We start from the raw sequence: 21,257 nt of genomic DNA, 5'->3' as shown, positions 1-21,257 counted from the left end.
TGGTCAAAAAAGTAGTTGATCATATCTATGACGTCATAAGGTAGACATGAAAGGAGGTCGATGATGAACCAAGAACGGATATAATTAGTCCTTATTACCTGTGGGTCACTTATCACTTCTCCCCCTTGCCCTACGTATGTTGTATGAAAATTTATTGCTACATCAGCTATGAAGATCAAATCCTGGTAATTTTTATAACCTGTTTTACTAAAAAATTAACATTTTAGTTCATAACGATTACTCTTACAATAAAATAACTATAGTTATGGATGTTTTAATTATAAAAAAATAACTTTAACTTATAAAAATTAAAGTTGAAAAAAAGCAATAAACCACCTAAAAACTATATTGAAAAAATCTTTAAAATAATGTTTTATTTTTATAATCGTTCTTTTTTATACAGTATGTGACATGGAATTTTAAAAATAAACTATTTATTATTCAAAGTTTTTAAGTAAAAAAAGCTCTTGTACAAAAATATTTCTGAACGACAATAATACTAAACAACTAATAGTAATATATTATAATAAAAGTATTACTACGAAAAAAAAGTGTGTATAGTATCAACGTTGTCAGGTAAAATTATAATTCAGTACTCAAAAAATACATAAGACTTGAAAAACAAAAGTAAGCATTAGCTTAGTTTATTCTGCAATTAAAAGAAATATTGTTGTTTAAAAAAGGGTTTTAAAAAAAGCATTTAAGTTTTTTCTACCTAGTAAGCAAAATAGTTTTAGGTGAAAACGTTAAAAAAAACAGAAAAAGGTATTTGCAACAAAAACAATCTATGCTTAATGATAATACAAACTACTAAAGCGAAAATTACATTAAACAAATTCAAACTTAGTTGATTCTTACTTAATAATCTTTCTTAAATTATTTATATTACTCAATGTTTCTAAAGATTTTTATCCGTTAAAAGCCTTCTAAAAACAAAAGTTTTACATTTCCAAACACTTTCAGTCTTGGTTAGTTTTTTTTGAGTGTTAACCAATGAAACAACTTTCATTACTGCCCAAGTTTCAATAAAGCCATGCTACGTTCTTTTAAAAATAAATTGCAACCTCAAAATACATTAACAAATCACTATGTCAGTGAAAATCTAACACAGGACTAAAATAGCTAAAAATAATATGAACATATGTGATGTACAGAACAAAAAGTCCTTATTATAAATTTTAATGAGTTAGTGTCTGTGATCTAAAAGTCTTTGTCTTTCGAAATATTTTTTTTAATAAAATTTAATTATTTTAGAATATTACAAAATTTAAAGCAGGATTGATGAATTAACCGTCATTTATTTTCGTCAAAAATTAAAATAAAATATTATTACCGTTTTTTTATAACTTGCCTAAAAATAAAATAAAAATGCAACGCAAGTTAAATTTAACTCAAAGTAGTTGTTAATGTATTACGGTTTTATATAATTTTTAAAAGTTATAGACTTAACAAAAATAAGTCTTTTTTTGAGCGTAAAACTCTTTGCTTTTAAAATTTCCTGTATTTTACTATTTATAAGACAGTTAATAAAAGTTATAAAAAACTTTTTCGCTTTTAAATGTTGCAAGAACTTCACTAAAGTTTTATGATTTGAACGACCGTAATCTTTTAAATAAATTATGCGCAACTGAATTACTTCTAAACTTTTGAAATATTTTAAAACTCGTCTGCGTAGATTTTAGCAAAAAAAATTAATGCATTTAGTTAACTATTTAGTGGATTAAAAATTACACAGCGCTAAAAGTATAGATAAATATATAATTAAGTTTTATTAACATTAAAGTAGCGTGTTAAGACTAGCTTTTTTAAACTATGTATTTTTTGTTTTTGCATAGTTTGTTGCTTAATTAAACATTCTTTTGACGTTTTACTTATAATTTTAAATGCATAAAGTAGCATAGCAGCAGCAAAAAAAAAACAGTAAAATATTGTTAAAAAAATTATTTATAAGTAACTTTGTAACTAAAAAAAATATAATTTTTCGCTTAACATACACTAATTTCACATATTACACATTAGATACTTTATACTATTATTATATAAAACCACACACGGTTCAAACATAACATGAAACTTTATCAACTTAAGCACTTCGGTAAATTGAAAAAACTATTTTTTTAATTCTAGTTACAATAAATATAAAGATATTTTTTTAATCAAAAAAATTGTTTAAGTTGTGTATCTTGTGTAATTTTTTTATCTAACAAATTAGATAAATACTTTTTAGATATATTAAAAGTTTTTTTTGATAAACGTTTTTTAAAATGCATCTAAGTATACGACAAATTTCAAAAGTTTTAGCAAAACTATTACCAATACTCTGAAAAATTTTTTTAGTCTTAGTTGAAGAGCCTAAAGACTTAAGTTCAGTTTGCAATCTAAGCTACAAAAGTGTTTAAATTTTATTTATTTTTGATATCCCTATACTTAAAACATATTTGATTTTTTTAATTACTAACAACGTAAAATTTAACTGACAACATTTTTTGAATAAACAATTAAAAAAGGTTTAAGTGACGAGTTATTTTAAAACAGATTTTGTTTTTATTCGATGAAAATATTTTTATTTTTATTTTTTTACACTAATTTTAACAATTGCTTTGTTTAATTTTTAATTAAAAATTCGAACATAAATTTCTTTTAAAACTATTTTAACTGTAATAATAAGTTTTTTGGAACCTTATTAGTTCAATTATTAATAAAAAATTTAAGTAGTTTTAGTAAAACAATAGATCAGATTTGTTTCTCAGTTATTCATAGGCAATTAATTTTTTGAAAATAGAAAGCTTTAAAAGTTAAATATAGCTTATTGATTATATAAATATTTTAAAAAATACTGTTATAAATTTTTGTTTCTTTTTTAACATAAAATAACTTGTGTCTTTAAACTTTATTGGTACCGTTTAGTTAATAATAAAAACTCAACAAGCTTCTTGTTTTAAATACAGAGCACTCAATTAATTAACGAAAATTACGACTATAAATTAAAATTAAGTTAATAGAAGTTATTTTTTGGGTACAGACTTAATATTTATTTAAAGTATAAAAACACTACTACGGTTAAACTTTTTGATAACTAATGTTCGCAACCAAACTACTCAAGCTGTTTTATAAAGATATTCCAAAAGGGAATGGGTCAAAATTGCACGAAGACAAAATTGCACGAGGTTACTAAATTGCACGAGAACAAAATTGCACGAGTGTAAGTGATAGTAAAGCATTAAAAAAATTAATAATTAAAAATTTAAATATAGATAAAATAGATTACCGACTGAGAGTAAGGGTTAGGGGTAACAGTGGTAGTAAAAAAAAACTAAATTAAAAAAAATATTTTTTATTTCTTTTAATTCAACCCATGTAAAAATGTCTTCGTGCAATTTTATCGCCTCGTGCAGTTTTGTGCACTCGTGCAACTTTGTCACCTCGTGCAATTTTTTTACGCTCGTGCAAATTTGATAGCTACCCGTTCCGAAGTGTTTATAAAAAAAAGTGTGAACTTTATTTATGTTAAAAGTGTATGTACATAAAATTCAAACCAATTGTCATTTGTAAAAGTATTAACTTCTCGCTTTAAAAAGCATATTTACACTTTTGTTGTTATATATTTTACCGTAATAGGTTTTTTAGATTAAATAAATTGGATTTCCACTAGTTTTTGTAGTAAAGCTTGTTGTTGTCAATCTTACAAGCAGTTTTTATAAATAATTTAAAACACGTTTACTCATTTAAACATCATAGGAATGTAAAGACAATAAGTAATGCTTATATATTTTCGTTGAAAAGATAAGACACAGTTTTAAAGTTTTGGTAAAATTGTAAAGAGTTATTGTAGAAAATTGTTATCCATTGAGTGTTTAGATTATATTTCCTTAACATTTTTCTGAAAAGTACTAGTTGTAGGAAACAAAAGAAGTAAATAATAACTGTACTAATTATAGAATTAATCAAAGCAGTATCTAAAATATCGATATCAAGTTCAGGGTTTTCCAAACTCATTTCCATAATCGCTCTTATTGCAGAAATTTAAAAGATAATTGCCTTCCATTATTATATATTACTTTTTTACTAATTAGACATTTAAATTAGCCCCTTACTAGTAATTGCCCCTTGATAGCCAAAATCTCCTTCAAAGGGCGATACTGCCAACTCTGGGAAGCTATATTATATATTGAAACTACCACAGGTTTTTTAAAAGCTTTTCAATATTATTTACAATGATTAACTTAAAAAATATACTTTTAGTCAGCTAACTCAAAATTAAGATTTAAATAGATATAACTAAATTAGGTTTGTTCTTATCACATAAGTACCTTTACGCTTCAAGTCAGTATTTAAATAATAATTAAAACAAACCACAACGCTGTCAGCAAAAAGCCATCCCCCATTTTGCTTCATATTTACGGTAAAAGCAACGTGGTATGGTACAAATACGGCCGTATATATGATTAGCGATAATATAAACCAGTCCCAAGTTGTTTTGAATGTTGAATAGTGCAAAATAATGTGCTTGGGCGTTTGAGGAGACTCGTAGTAGTACTTTGGAAGAACTGCAGGGCTGAAACTGAAAATCTGTTTGTTTTTAAATTGTACTTGTTTTATTTGTAACTATTTTTTACTTAATTACACATTTTATTTGCTTTCTTAAATTAATATTTAGCTATTGCTCTGTACATTTTTAGTATCTTAATTCACTTCTTATACTTTATGATTGGTATTCAAGGTTTATAAATAAACAAAATTGTAAAAAGTAATTGTAAAAAGTTGTAGAAAAGTTTTAAAAAATAATAAAAAAATTGTAGTACAAACATCCAAACACAAAAATTTATATATTTGTAAAGTATTATTAAAGTCATAGTTTTGTAGAAAAATAACTGCATTTTGTCTAGATTAGAAGAAAAGAGTTTTATGGCAAGAGCTAAAAATTTTTTTTTAAACACAGTATTATTTTTATCAAATAGATCTTTCAAATATTTTTGCATGTATAGTTTCGACCAAGCTTATATTGATCAGTATTAAGTTTTACTCTACAAACCTTAAAAATTTTATGGTACTCAATAAACTTTTAAAAACTTAAGTGGTTAAAGAATTACATGTTAAAATTTTTTTACGGAGCATTTACATTACAAAATGCAAATATAAAAGTAAGAATGATATAATAAGTTTACAAAATGTATACCAACGTCTGAAGTTTTCTTTTTCTTCTTGTTTCCAGTCACTGAGCACTTGGTGGCTACGTTGTTAGTAGGCAGTAGTGGGTTGTAAGATTTTAGTTTTATTTCGACATCATTTCTTGTGTGATTGTTGTTTCTATAGTTGCATTGATTTTCATGATTTTGAATTGCGTTCGATGCCGGAAAGTTTGAGCGAGAAAAATTCGAGAAACGAAGAAAGGAAGCTATTAGTTTTTTTATTGTAAAAGTTTTAAAGTAAAATATAGCTCAATCTTAATCTAAGACAGGGTTTCCCAAACTCATTTTCTAAATCGCCCCCTTTTTAAAAATTTGAAAAATAATCGCCCCCACGATTTTACAAAGTATTTTTTCTCTTGAGTACAAACTTTTGAGCTGAAAAAGTTGTGTTCGAAATGTAATTTAGTCTGGTACTTCTTATGCACGCCTTTTTGGGCTGTGTTCAAAGTAGTTTATAGGGCTTGAGAAAATAAGTTACATTTGTTTTCTTATAAGCCCAATAAAGTGTATTAAAATACTTCATTATAAAAATGCTTTGTGTAATCTGTAATCAATCCTGTTTAGATATGAAATGTTTTGAAACTAATGAAGCTTTAAGGATAGTATTGGACAACTTCTGTAGTCAGCAATTCATAATTACTATAAAATCTTTTCTAGTTTTAACTTGTTAAAAGAATGTATTTGTGGGCTGCATAATTTAAAAAAATAAGGTATATGAAAATTAAAAAACTCGAGCAGAATTGCAATAAAATTTTTAGTATTATTGTGATCTAGGAAATACTATTGTGAACTGAAAACCAAATTGAAAGTGTATTTCAAAATATTAAGTATCAAAAAACTAAATTTTGTTTATTTTGCACAAGTAGTTTTCAAGTTATTTAGCGGGTCGAAATTTGACTGGATCTTAACCGTACGTTACCCATCTAAAATCTTAACTTAAAACTGACATTATAATTAATCTCTCATATTCGGACATTTAGAAGTTAATACTAAGTAACTTATTTAAGCCGCACAATATACTTAAATTATTTTATAAATAGGTATATTCTAAAATTACTATACCAGAGATTAAAAAACTATAGAAGAATGAACAGTTTATTTTTCAAATAATAAAATAAATATTAAAACATAATTTCTGATCTAGTTTGAGGAAGTTTGACCGACTGGTTGATTATCTCACATGAAAAGTGGTTTCATCAACAGCTTCAGTTAATGCAGTAAAATTATTAATTTCAATGCTAAGATATATTATAAGCAAGTTAGCTGTAAAATTTAAAACTTTATTTTAAACTTTTTAAACTATATGTTTTGTAGTAGAATACCATTAAAGAGTATTTGACTTGGAATAACCTTTAGGAAACTAAACCTTAATTTTAACAATTTCTTTTTTCTTAACTTAAATTCAAAACAAAATCAAAAATTTTACAGTTAATTTTGTAAACAGAAAGTAATCGATTAAAAAAATCTTTTAATTAGGTTAAATTTTTTTTTTGTAACTGTAGCATTCTTTTTGATGGCTTATTTAAAACTGTTTAAATTTATTTTTTCTCCAGTTATTAGCCTATAATAATTTACCAGAAGAAAATAGTGAAAATTTAAAAACTAGTTTTGAACTATTAAAATAAACAACATAATCTAATTGCTAATATATTAAAAATTAAGATAAAACAAAAAACAGTTGTATTAATAGTTTAAAATTCCTTAATATATAGATTTTTCAACAATAATAAATCAAGTAAGAAAATAAAATTGAGTTTAAGAATCTTTTAAATGAAAAATTTAAAGTCAATTCAAACAGAGACCTCAAACATATACTCTTTTAAAACGAAAAAATAAATTTGAAATAAAAACTTTAATAGTTATCTTTTTTTTTTTATACAGATTAAACAAGTAATAAAAAAAATATGTCAAATAAATTTCTTTAAAACAAATACTTTAATCACTATGCTATAAAAAATTTTAGTGTAATGTTTAACGACAAATATAAACTACAAAGTTATACAGGTCAAAATAAAACTATTAACAGATTTAAAACATAAACCATTTAATAAATACAGTAGACTTCCGCTTGCGTTCGCACTTTGAACAAAATCAAATAGTACAAACTCAAATATTATTACCATTTTTTTTACAAAATGATAATTTTAAATATGTTATATGCAATAACGTTATGCACAAACATGAAATCAACTAAAACATAAAACAAACATTCATTAAAAAACAGATCTATATAAGCTATTAAATATTATGTATTTTTTGTTTTATTAATACTTAGTTAGTAATAGACTTTATTTAAGTTAAATTTTAGAAAATATAAATTTGCACTTTTTTTGGGTAAAAAATGCGAACTCAAGAGGAAGTCTACCGTAATTAATATTTATTAGGCATTATGCAAACCTGATGTAGAATAAATAACTTAATAAAAATTTTATTATAAAAAAACTACTTAAATACAATACAAACCAGGTTAAATAAGAAGTATTTTAAAAAATCAAAAAAAAAAAAATAAACTTTCATAAAAAATGTCTGCTACTGAAGTCTAATATAATGTGAAGGATGAGTTTTAAGACTGCTTGCAAGTTTTTTTAATCTGATATTAATCAGTAAAATAAAGTCTCCTTTACAAATATCTAGATTAGATCTTTTGCTCAAAATGTTGATAACTGAACTGAAAGCTTTCTCAACAACATAGCTAGAAGAAAAAACTATAAACAACAATCTAAATTCTTCTCAAATGATTAGATACTTTTGCCTTAGTTTTTGTTGATTCCAAAAGCTTTTTTATCGTTATTTGGAAAATTTAAATAAGTTCAAGGTCAGTTTGTAAGTCTGAGAAGGTTTCCTGTAAGTCGTTTACTTCAAAAAGATCTGCCTTGAAGGGATCTATATTTTTATTTATATGATAGCTTTTTTGTGTCAAATCGAAATTTTACTACTTAATATGTTAAAATTGTTAAAAATTCCAGATTTTTTAGGTATTTTTATTTTTGCCTAAACTGTCAAATTCCAGGTTTTTCCAGGTTTCTAGGTAAATTAGCAACCCTGTATAGTTTTATTTCTTAGTCTAACTTAGTGACTTTTCAAAAAAAAACAATTGGAAGTATCATGAGGTGATATAACTATCACCTCATGATATTTTTAATAAAAATAAAAGTATACAGGGTTGCCAGTTTACCTAGAAATTTAATAATATATAACATAGATTTTTACAAACCATTTATGATCCCAAATAGCATTTATGTCAGGTTATAAAATGGTGAGAGGGATTCCGATCGTCTATGATCTATGTAATTGTTAAATAAGAAAATATATGAATGAACATATGTAATTTACTTAAAAGTAGGAGTCATAAGTACTTGATTTCTTTCTCTATATTTTACATAAACAAAATAAACTTTTTTTGTTTAAGTTTTACCTCAAGGTCATATATTTAATAGCAAGCTAAAATTAGTAACATAGCAATATAAAAAGCAAAAGTTTTATGACAGCCCAAAATTTTAAAATCGCCCCCTTTTCGCCCCCTTACTAGTTATCGCCCACCCTTTCGCCCCCTTACTAATTATCGCCCCCCGACTTACTAAAATCGCCCCCAGGGGGCGATATCGCCCACTTTGGGAAACCCTGATCTAAGATAAACTTAAATTTAATCTTGCACAATTAACAAAATTTTAAACAACTTTTTAATAAAAGTTAAACAGGTAGTTTTAATATAAAGAGCATTTATATACATTTTAAGTTATACAAAAAATCATTTATACAACAAAAAGTTAGATGTTAATCTACTTATGTTTATAAAAGACGTATTACAAAAAAAACTATAACTTTTTACTTTAATGTAGGCAAACTAAACCACTATATAGTTTTTAAAGTAAGAACTATTATTGAAACGTTTTAAAGCTCAACACTTTACTCTTTTATAGTTTAACTATTAAAAATTTGATATTAAAATATAAAAACAGTTATTTTTCGAAAGTATAATGCTTTTTTTTAATAAGCTACAAAGGAATTAAATTAAAACTTATAGCTTTAAAAAGTTTTATATAGAAAATCAAGATGAAGTACAAACTAATACAAAATATTTAAAAAATCCTCATACTCTCAGAGAATAAAAACCAAAAAAAAAAATTCGAGTGTACATTGTACATATAAATATATATTAATAAATAAATCTACCTCATTCAAGTTAAGTTTTGAGAAATTTTCCGTAACAACAAAAATAATCAAGCACTGAAGTTTTACATAAACTTTTTTGACTTGAAGTCATTATGACTTTATTGTGTTTATAAAAAATTAATAAGTTTTTACTTGTAAAATATTTTACCTCTACGTCTAGTGCTAGTTCTTCTGTCCGCGGCGATCTCTTTGAAAGTTAGCAAAAACAGAACAGTGCAATCTGCTGCATTTTTCACCGGAGATACTTGAATGAAAAACCATGACGAAGTTGCTGTTTAATTGATAAACTTCGTTTTATTTATTTTTTGTTCAGTTTTAAAATTTTAGTATAGAATAAAACCAAACGATTTTTATTGTAAAAGTTAGTTTCACGGTACTAGCGTAAACAAACTTTTTGTTATTTTTTACATAGCAGTTTAGAATTATTTACACAATCGTAATCAGTCTAAATATTAAGCTTAAAAACTTGTATTTGTGCACAGCTTTACACTATTGATTTAGTTTTATTAAATAATGCAGGTTTAAACACCTTGAAATTATAATATAGTATAAGTATCAATATTGTTTCTAGGTTTTCACTTAATCTTTCAACTTTGAGCAAAACAGTTTTAAAATAAGTTTCAAAAAATTTTCTGTTGTGTTACAAAAACATAGCAAATTTTAAGGCAAAAATATTTTTTTCTTTCAAAAAAGTAGCAAAAGCATAACTTATACTTTTTGTTTACTTTTTGTAAACTATGAATTTAATTTTTTAACTACTATAAAATTTCTTTTTATCTACTTTTAAATAACACTAAAATTTATACTATAATTTGTTTGTGCATAAGTATTTAATTTAGATTAATGTTTGTATTTTACGCAGTGTTAGCGATAATTTTCAAAAATAAGGCTTATAAAAGTTTTGAAATTTTTATCAAAAATTAACTTGGCAATTTTTTTTTTCGAAATTTAAGATGTTTGTTAATCTATATATAAATAATTTCTTAAGAAAATAACATTAAGTTAAGCAAAATTAAAGTAAAGTTTTTGTATAATGGCAGTTGCTCATATAAATAACTTGAAACTGTCAAAGTATTGACATGTGTAAGAATATATCTATATGGAAAATAGAAAAGTTCTTAACTTCGTGTGATATACTTGGATCGTAATTACAATTTACTTTGTGCTCAACGTGTTTGCAATTTTAACTAAAAAGTAATGCAGTCACGGTAAAAAATAAAACATGGGATATTTTTTGTAAACAAGATGTTACAACTTTGCATTGTAAAACTAAATTATTACATATGTAGTTATTAAAAAGTAAACATTTCTAGGTAAATAGATGGTTCTAATATATAGCGTGATACAATACCTCTTCTTCCAGTGTACAAAAGTAATTCGAAGTTCGTAGATTGAAATGAAGAGTTGTTTTTCTGTTGACTTTCCAAAGTTTCTTTCATCTTTTCGATTGTTTTCGTATCAGTCAATACGCCGTGCATAAATCTATTATGTTACTCTTAATTGATAATTTTATTATATTTTTACGAAACTTCACAAGTTTGTACTTAGACAATTAGAGAAAAAATTGTAACAATTTTTTAGAAAAAAAAATATAATTAAAGATTTGATTTTTGAAAAATTTACGAAATCATACCAACAAACTTACTTGCAAACGCAGGGTTTGTCCAGTATTTCAGCCCTGGTTGTTCCTGTGGTCTGGCAAAAACCCTCAGAAGCGTACACTATTGGGAACTCCCATATGCGAGCGTTTGCTAACAAGAAATTTTTTCTGTAAAAAATTTAAAGTTTAGAAAAAACACAGCTTTTAATGACAAATTTTACGTATTTAAATAACACTGCAGTTAACATAAACTTAAACTTAGTTTTATTTTTTTGTGCCTCATTCTATTTATGTTTTTATATGATTTGAAAAATGTTTACAGTATTTTTATATACTTACTTTGGATTCAATCGAAACAAATATCAAAAAAAAAATATATAGTTTTAAATTTTCAACTCATCGTAAAACAATTTTTCTAAAGAATTGGTACTTTTTTTAACAAACAATTTTATATTTTGAGGTTTTACTGCAAATATATTGTAATATAGATGCTAAAATCCATGTTATTAACTAAAGTTTATATCAAGAAAAAAATTTAAACATTATTAAGTTTAAAACCGTCCTAATCCATATATTATAGCTTATTCAACGACAAAAAAAAAAGACGCTAAATATATTGGTCCTTAGACCTGGTGCACAAAAACCTTTCGGTTATCGAGTCGCACACCACGAATACCTTTTAACGTCTTGACCAGGATATGAACAAGCATACTAAATAAACATAAAGTATACATTGAAATTTACCTAATGAAAGGTACTCAATATATTTATCATATATTTAGTTACATATTTTTTTTTTTTGATTTAAGTTTATTTCCTTTTAATGAAAAAATAAATTGAATAAAATTAGTTTGAACACTTTAAGTCTAGTTTATGTGGTAGGCTGGAAAATTTGACAATTTCGTTTGTAAAGTTTTTACTAGTTTCTATTTAAACTGTTAACATGTCCTGGGCATGACGTTAAACTATTCTGGTGTATGACTCGATAACCGAAAGATTTTTTGTACACCAGGTTCTTGGACCAAACCTTTTGAGCATATTATTTTTGTCGTTCAATATTGTTATTCAAATTCTAACGTATGACAACTTTATTCTAAATAATAAATTTATTGTCATATATACTCTCTTTTTTATTAGTAAAATAAACACTTCTAGTAAAAAGCTTAAAATGTTCGTCTTATTTCACTGCTTAAAAACATTTTGATTTTTTTTACAAAAACTAAACTAGATTGTTAAAAGATCACACTAAGTAGTCTACTATTAGCTAACTAAGCTAATTGAATATTTTTTAGAAAGAGTTAATAAAGTTTATAACAAAATAACTCAGAAAGGTAAACAAAACTTTTTTGTAATATTCTTTTATTTCTAAACATCTTATGCATACTTAGCACAATGAAAAAATAAGTTTCGTATAATATGAGGCACTGCAGTTTTACTTGTAAAGAAATGCTTGTTAAAAGAGGAATGTTGTTTTTTTATTGCAGCGGAGGTAGAAACATCATAAGTCACTTATGTTTTCCTTAAAATTTAAACTTTTTTCGCTATTAGTATGAGAAAAAATGAGCCCGTAATTATATGGTAATCAAGTACAAATGATATGTTTTACAACTCTCTATGGTAAAAAACTTATGATTTATATGTAGTCTAAGTAATTTTATTTTATTTTTTGAATAAAATCAACTTTTTTTAATTTATATAACTAATTTATATAACTAACTTTAAAAAAAAGCCTTTAAGCCTTTTGATTCTTACGGAAAAACTTTAACTAATATAAAAAATGCAAAAAAACACTATTTAATAGAGAAAAAAAAAACTTCTCACCTAAAAGTTTTCATCAAATATGTTTTTAAGAAATGTTTTTGCAATCATATTTGTGTACTTTTATAGTTGTATCAATCATTTAAAAACTAAGTTTTTATAGAAAACTCTACAAAATTTAATATATGATCCCTTTTCTATCAAATAATGGTTTTCAAGTATTCGAAAGCATAATATCTATATTTTAGCTTTAATTACTGCTTTTGCTAATAAGTTTTTTTTATTAACATTTTTTTTCGATAAACATATTTTCTTTTTTTAATTTAAAAGTACTAAGGTTTTGTTATTTTATTTATTTACTCCGAAAAAGGCTTTTACAATATCCAAAAAAATGTAAAGGTATATCTAACATAGTTATATTTTTATGAATGTATGTAAAAATTATAAGCAAAGAATAAAAATGATAGTATCTTTTCATATAAATTTAAAAAAATACAAAATATATAAGTCGTAATTTTGTTTAAAATTCTTACCTATTCTTTTTGGAAAAGGTATAATATTAAAAACCCTAAAATAAGCTCAAAACCTTCTTAAAATAACAACACGACGTCATTTGATGTGAACAAGGCACAACAATAAACAAACAAAATTTAGTTCTACAGTTGGACTTACTTGTTCGGAAGCTTTAAGTTAAACTTTTTAATACCAAATAAAATGTTATAGTTTAAACTATAATATAAACTATAAGATAGTTCTGCAAAGTATAGGAAGTTTTATAATGAGCAATGTAAATTAAATTATGTCACACTAATATTATTTAAAGCTTTACTTAAAGATATCTTTTTTTTATAAATGTCGTTTTAGACATTAGTTTTTTATGAATTTTAAAGAGGTTTTTATAAAAAAATTTTAACCTATAAAAATTATAAAAGTAACAGTAAAAACTTTTCATTAAACAAGTTTATAAAATGTTTAAAATTAAAATTATCAATTACTTACCTATTTTTAATTCTTGGTTATTAGATAAAGTATTCAAAAAAACTTCATACCATCTCTTGTAAATATCAAATATATATCTTTATAGTTTCAATGCGAAAAATGTCAAATAAAATATTACAACAAAAAAGTTTTATTTATCAACAAATTTTTACCTTGATAGACTATTTAAATCTTTTTTTACAAAAGTCTTATAACTTTAGGAAATATAAATCTTACAAATTTTAACGTTAATCAAGATATTTGTTTATTTTTAACTATTTGTTAAAGACTTTCTTTGATATTTGGTGAAACAACAAATTAAGAATATTTTATAAAACTAAAATTTTTGTGTTTAATATAAATTTGTTTGACTTAAAAGTATAAAAAAGATTTCTAAATATAGTACTTTGAGTATAGCGAATTTCAACAGCACTGAACATTAGAATGTTAAAGTTGATTTAAGAATTATGTCAATTAAATCTACTGCATTATTAAGGTTCTGGTTTTATTTGAACATATATTCATTATTTTCTCTAGTTTTTTTTTATACCATAGTTTAGAGAAAAAATTATCTAAAGACATTTAGACCACCCTGTAATTAATATAATAATGAAATATATAGAAATTTTTAGGTTTGCTTTAAACCAAATATCTTTAAATGCTTTCTGCTTTAATACTTTATTTGAAAACTATTGATTAGATTGTTTTATACTTAAAGTTGTATTACACGTCATACGACTAAAGCTTCGAAATCAAAACAAAAGAAACTTAACCAACGTTTACATAAGATTTTTTATTTATCAATATCCTATGAAAACAGTGAATAATTTAAAAGGACGAGCAGCTAATTACTAACGTACTTGTAACAAGTTGTTCTAGAAGATAGTTGGTTCTTTTTAAGGTAATAGTGTTGATTTATAAAGAAATTTCTAAGATCATATGCATGATTATTGAAATATTTATAGTTGAAAAACGATTAGAAATAACTATTATGTAATAATAAAACTAAAAATAACTATTTTTGAGTAATAACTGTCTTAGACCTACAAACTTTGTTTTTAAAAGTGTTTGTTGTAAAAATAATTTAAAAGGCTTAAAATCCGACTAGCTTCAATTTAAAAGTCAAAACAAAAGGCTCAATTTAAAATAATGCATTTTAAACTTTGTTTCCTAACTTTTGTTTACGTTAATTCTAAAAAATCGTTTACTTTGAAGATACGTTTAAATACGTTTTGACTTATCTCAAACTTTCTAAACTTTAACTTTAGCTCTTACGTACAAATAATATTTATACTTATTGATACAACACTTTTTATCTATTTTTATTTTAAACGTGTATTAATTTTCAAGTTATGATAGTACTTTTTTTTATTTATATAAAGTACTATTATGTTTGATAAATTAAATATACAAATAACAGTTCTAGTAAATATATAACATGAGAAAACCCAATGAAAGTTAAAAATAATTTAAATTCTAACATAACTTAAAATATCATATGTCATTAAGTTGTTATCATTACAGAAGAACAAGATAAGTTAAACTAACGAAACTCTGACTGATTAGCACGTTTTATAATGTTTTCGAGAAAAGTATTCTGGGGCGCAATAAGCCCCTTTTTCGAAGCTCCAGGCATTTTAAACTATTGACGCTACTTTCAGACAATATTATCATTACTAAAGTTTTTGTGATGTGCAGTTGAGACTGAATGATCAACAAAAGAACTTTTTTCACATTCGCAATTACGTTGATTTAGAGTGAAGCCATTTAGAATATTTTTCGCTATCAAGCGGATACACTTTAACTTTAAATTAAATTTGATTTTTAAACAAGCATATAAATTGCAGTTCTCTACTAGAAACTTTTACTAGTTTTTATTTATTATTAGTAAGATTGCGATGATGTGTATTTTTATTGTGAATTAGTTTTAAGTATTACAATAAAAACGATTTTAATATTAAGCTGAAGAAGACTCTTTGCTAAGTTATATACATATCTAGTGTATAATTAGCATAGTTGTTAACAAACTTATATAGTTTATTAAGTTTAGTATAACATTAAGTTAATGTTTTCTTACTTAAAAAACACTAACTTGTTTTAAAAATATTAAAGCTTACGTATTTACATACATCTTGAAATATTATTTACGTTAAAAACTGTGCTTTTTTATTCTTAAAATAAAAAGAACAAGCATTAAAGCTTTTGTACTAAATAAACTCCTGTAAATGTAAAAATATAAAAAAAAGCTTATTTTTGTTTAAAAGCTTACTTTCATCATTCACTGTAAACTTATAAAACAATTCTTTTGATGTTGACTAATAAAATGTTTATATAAAATACTTAGGAAACTAACTAAGATGCAATAATCTGCTTAATGTAGACACTTATTTAGCTTGTAAAGTTTTTCTGAAAAATAAAACAATAAAAGTTAAAATTTCTGAAAATAAAACATTTAAAAGTGAAAAAATAAATAAACAAATTTCAAAATTTCGCTTAACTTAGAGTTCTTATGCAGCTGTTTAATTTTTGTTTGACTCAAACTTCATACTTGTTATTTTTTGATATTAATTGCTTAATGTTATTATAATTTTTTTCTTCTTATTATAACTTATTAATTAATTTACAAACAGTTTTATAATCTAAGATTGCGCAATAGTTGTAATAATTATTTCCTTTAACATAAAGTTTATGGATAGCAAAGTAACTAAGAAGTAAAACCACTTAAACAAAACGCCTATTTTAGTTTAATAAACAAAACTGTAATATTTTTTATATAGTAGCATGATTAATAAATATTTCATATGTAAATACTTTTAAAGCTTCTGTAGAAAGCTTCTTGAAAAACTTCGTGGAGCTGTATTACTAGTTTAACACAAAAAACTTGAGTCAGTTTCATTAAAGCAAGTACTTCGCAAAGTTTTGTTATAAATACTTATACTAATACTTTTATTTACAAAAATGAATTAAAATATAAAATTCATATATTAAAAATAACTTTTAAAATTTACACAACTCTGATTAAAACCACTATAACTTTTTACACCACTTTTATTTTTTAAATAAACTTAAATCAAACAAATTAAAACTTAAATTATGTAACCGTTTAACTTTTGGAACGAAATATCGAAGAGTTGAATACTTTGTAACCAGATATATATCAATAAAGCTTTCAGAGTCAGAGTAACGTTTTATGGTTTTTTTTCTTTAATCAAAGTCTAAAAAACGCAAACTCAACTTTGACTGCTGGAAAATATAAATGTTTTGATCTGACAATATGTTTGTTTTTTTGATTTAAACTAATAATTGTTAATTTTTTAGATAATTTTAAAGTTTTGTAATAAACGCTAAAAGAATTCAAAGCTGTATAAATATATTGTTTAAATTATATAAAAATATTTAAAACAGGTTTGTTTTTAACTTTAAGTTAGTTGTTAAGTTTATAACTGTGTTAATGTCAAAATAGTTTTTATGTGCTTTTGGTACAAAATGTTTTAAAAACAAACAACTCTTTAAAACATTTTTGGTAGAAATTAATACTTACGGAAAAAAATACAAATTAATTTATAGTTATTAAAAGAAAGTAAGTTACAACATTTTCACTGAATTTTGAACACAAACTTGTTTTAGCTTGTGTACGTGTTGTTATTGTTTATTATGAATTGAATTTTATCATAAATTTTCAAAGTTGTAGACCACCAATTTTTTGATAAAAATAAAGTTTAATCTTCGTAAAACACATAATTTCTCAATTTTTTTTTTGAATTTTCAAACTATAACAATGATAATATAACTAACAAAACTAACGATATTCCGATTGACTGGTTCGTTTTATAATATTTTCCAGAAAGGTATTTTGCGGTGCTATGAGTCCCTTTTTAGATGCTCCAGGCATTTTAAGTATTTGTACAGTTTATATTCAACAAATTTATCACAACCAGCATTTGTTGATGTGACAGACAATAACTGAAAGTTTGGAGAAAAAAAGTTACATGTGTAACTGCTTTTGTTTTCTCGGAGCAGCTGTTGCAGTAAGAATCGCTGCGCGATACAGCGGTTGAAATTTATTGAATAATATTATATTCAAAACTAGCATTAATTTAATAAGTTTTTAATTTAGCTCTTGATAAGGAAAAAATAAATAAAATGAACATTAGTTTTAATTTTTTATATATTAAAAGAACTATTTAAAGTTTTCAGTGTTATTTTGAGTAATATTAAAAAAAAAAAACTTTATGCGTACGTTGATCGTTATAAGAATTTTTTTTTTTTATGCATCATATATTCAAAGAGAATCACTGTAATTTTTTTTTAATGTATGAAAGTTTTATATGGTTATATGAAAGCTTTAGATTAAAAGTTTAGTCGTATTTTTGAATTAAAATATAGGTTAAAATGTGTTTATTTTATAATAAAGTTAACTATATAATACACACATTAGTATTAATATTTCCAAGTTTTTTTTTACGAAAAAGTTACAGTTAGGTTAAGTATATAAACGCTAAAGCTTTTATATTTCGTTTTAAATATTTTAGTAATAATAACCTTACATTTTTACCAGATAAATATTTTATAAAAACAGTATGTTGTGAATAAAAAAATAAAGTGAAACGATAAAGTCTATTCACAAAACTTGTAGCATAAAATCTGTAAACTACTATTTGATACTTGAGATTATTTGTAATAGTTTTTTTGAAATATAATCGGTTATCAGCCAAAATAAGTATTTAGACTTAAGTTAATAAAGTATGTTGTAAACAAAAACTAGCTAAAATATGAAAAGCACAAAAGCATTATATTTTACGAAATATCAATAATTTACTTTAAATCTAAATTTTTATTTAGTTGATGATTTCATTTAGAAATAACTAATGATTGATTAAATTAGTTTTTAGATGGAGTTTACACAAGTTCTACATCCGCTAAATATAAACAATAAAACATGTGTTAACAGTTTAAAAAAATAATTAAAAACTAAGTTTCAATCTGTCTAACAACATACTTTTTATTTGTAACTAAATTTTTGTAATTTTAACTAATCAAACTACATAATATTATTATTACTTAATTGTAATAAAATATTAAACTTTTATTAACACCATAAAAATTAACGCTTAAAAAACGACCATTAGTAAAATAATGCATAAAAGCTTCATTATTTTAATTGAATTATTTTTCACTTTATATACATCCTAAAAAACAGTTTTTTCCAGTGAGACATTTTAAATTAAAAAAAAGTAGTTAAGAAATTGACTAAAACCCTTATAACTACTAAAATTTTTAGTTTAATGACGAAATTTTAACTATCATTCATGACTTCTATTATTTAATAATTTAGTACGTAAGTACAGTAAATTTAAAGAAAAGTTTAATATTATCAGTTTGTTTTTTTAAGTAAAGGGTAATAATTGTATATTTTGTTTCCTTTAGCAACATAACACTTGATCCTTCATTAATTTTTGTTAGACGTGTTTTAAGGTTTATTTAAGCATAACTTAATATTAACTACTACCATAGCAATTTTAAGCTTAAAACTGCTGAAAATATATTTAGATCTTGACATTGTTCATTACTGCTTTTTTAACAAAAATCAAGTTTTACCAGTGTAATAATTAAAATTTAAATACTGACGCGAGAAAGTATGACATTATTAAGTTTATATATTAGTATCAGTAAATCAATTAACACAAATATTATACAAACATTAAAAACAAAGTTTTGCCTCGTTTAAAATGGTTTAAAAAAGTAATTAAAGTGAAAATTAAATATAAATAGTCAGGTTTTTAATTATTTTTTAAATTAAGTTATAAAACAATGAACAAAAAATATACAATACATGCTTATAACAAATAATCCGTTAAAAGTCACTTCAAACAAAACTAAACTAATCACAATACTTTTTATATACTTATAAAAAACTTAATAACAAAGGACTTAATAACAAAGGATCAACTAAATTTAATTTTGTTAAAATAATCATTTGTTCATTTTAACGCTGATTAAACGTACAATTTTATACTAAAACAAAGTTATAGCAAAATAAAAAGTATAGTTATGAGTTAATTTAAAACTTTATAAGTAAAAACATAATTCCTTTATAAAAATAGAAATTTTAAATCTATAAAAACGTATACTTTGTTTCGCTTTTAATTATACAACAACAACAATAAAAACTTTGATAACAATCGTTGTAGCTTTTAAATTATTCAAAATTTATTTCAGATTAAGTTAATCTTAAACATCTCACAAGTCACACTATAATTTGTTATAAAAATTGAATCTTTTAACTACTTTGTTTTTTTAATAGTAAAAAAAAAATATAATGTAGCTTTTAAATGATGCGACCAAATGATTAATAAACTAATATTATAAACTATGAACATTAGTGTTTTACGATATCATTGATTTGAAAAAATATCTGGTTAATAGGATTTCTAAAAATTTAGAAATAAGATAATATGAAAAATTAGCCTAAAAGTATAATGTCCAAATAATTATAAAGTGATTTACCGGCGACAGGTCACTAATTTTTTAAAGATAATTAGATAAAACAATAGTTTTTATCATACATATAAAACTATAAAAAGCAGTACAAATTATAGGGTAATAATCTTTTAACTTTGTAGTATTTGTGTATAAATGAATTATATCTAAAAAGAAGATGCGGATTCCGGATCTATTAAATCAGCTATAAAAATACCCTTTCCCAGATCCTAAACACCTTTAATTAATTTTTTATAACTTGTAACGATTAACATCACGTTTTTTAATCGATTTTTAAAGTTACTAAAAGTGTTATGTTTAAATAATTGTTGTTTTGTCGTGTAAATGTATACTTATCAGCTTTTAAGTTTAATTTACAAATAATTTATTTTTTCATTTTCTCCATTACCTATCAATTTAATCCATAATTTCTAACCATAGAAACTTAGATGCATAAAAAAACGTGAAGCTCACAAATTATTCATGAAATTGTTCTACAAACAAAACTAAGTGTGAAAGTTGTTCATTTTTCTGTGCACTAGAATATAGTTCAAAGTAGTAAATTAAATTTAAATAAACATATTTTATTTAAAAACATGTTTGAAACAAATCTATTATTTATACTTATTTTTAAAATTGACCAACGATAATTTATGATTTAAGTAATATTAAAAGCAGATAATAGTTTGTAAATGTATAGATACCTGTTTTTTCAAAATTTCAAAATTAAATATAAGTAATTTATATATTTTTAAAGTTATTTTTTGTACAAATTATATTCTCAATTTTTATCAACAATTATGAAAATCTTAACTACCATGTTTGGATTTATCTATAAAAAATTCTTGTAATTTTCTCAAGTTATGTGAAAATTATGTTAAAAGGGTAGCCATACACTTAGGCTAGTTTGGGGATTTTAGCAAAACTCAGGCTAGTTAGAATTTCTTTCCTAAATCTCGTAGTAATTTTATTATCAACTTTTTATTGTGTTTTTTAAAACTATGTCTTTTGTTATATTCCTTTTTTTTCAAATTTAAGCTTGATTATTAGTAAATATCTAAAGCTTTTGATTTTTACTT

At 23.5% G+C, this 21,257-nt stretch overlaps 1 protein-coding gene across 1 annotated transcript; it reads right to left on the bottom strand.

Annotated features, from left to right (window-relative positions):
• Positions 1–32: 32 nt before the first annotated feature.
• Positions 33–15,334, bottom strand: LOC145847761 (voltage-gated delayed rectifier potassium channel KCNH5-like; the record flags this gene model as incomplete). The annotated part of the gene is made up of 7 exons (XM_082953702.1): positions 15,247–15,334; positions 11,008–11,113; positions 10,714–10,844; positions 9,511–9,633; positions 5,181–5,395; positions 4,354–4,569; positions 33–182 (listed from the first exon to the last, which is right to left on the bottom strand). Coding segments are annotated over exons 1-7 (1,029 nt in total), but the record flags the coding sequence as incomplete, so codon positions are not given.
• Positions 15,335–21,257: the final 5,923 nt, after the last annotated feature.

This window comes from Thalia democratica, unplaced genomic scaffold (genome assembly GCF_965202585.1).
Source record: "Thalia democratica unplaced genomic scaffold, ktThaDemo2.hap1.1 HAP1_SCAFFOLD_1071, whole genome shotgun sequence".
NCBI lineage: Eukaryota > Metazoa > Chordata > Thaliacea > Salpida > Salpidae > Thalia > Thalia democratica.
Note: the sequence above shows the minus strand (reverse complement) of the source record. Positions and strands in the feature narration are given on the sequence as shown.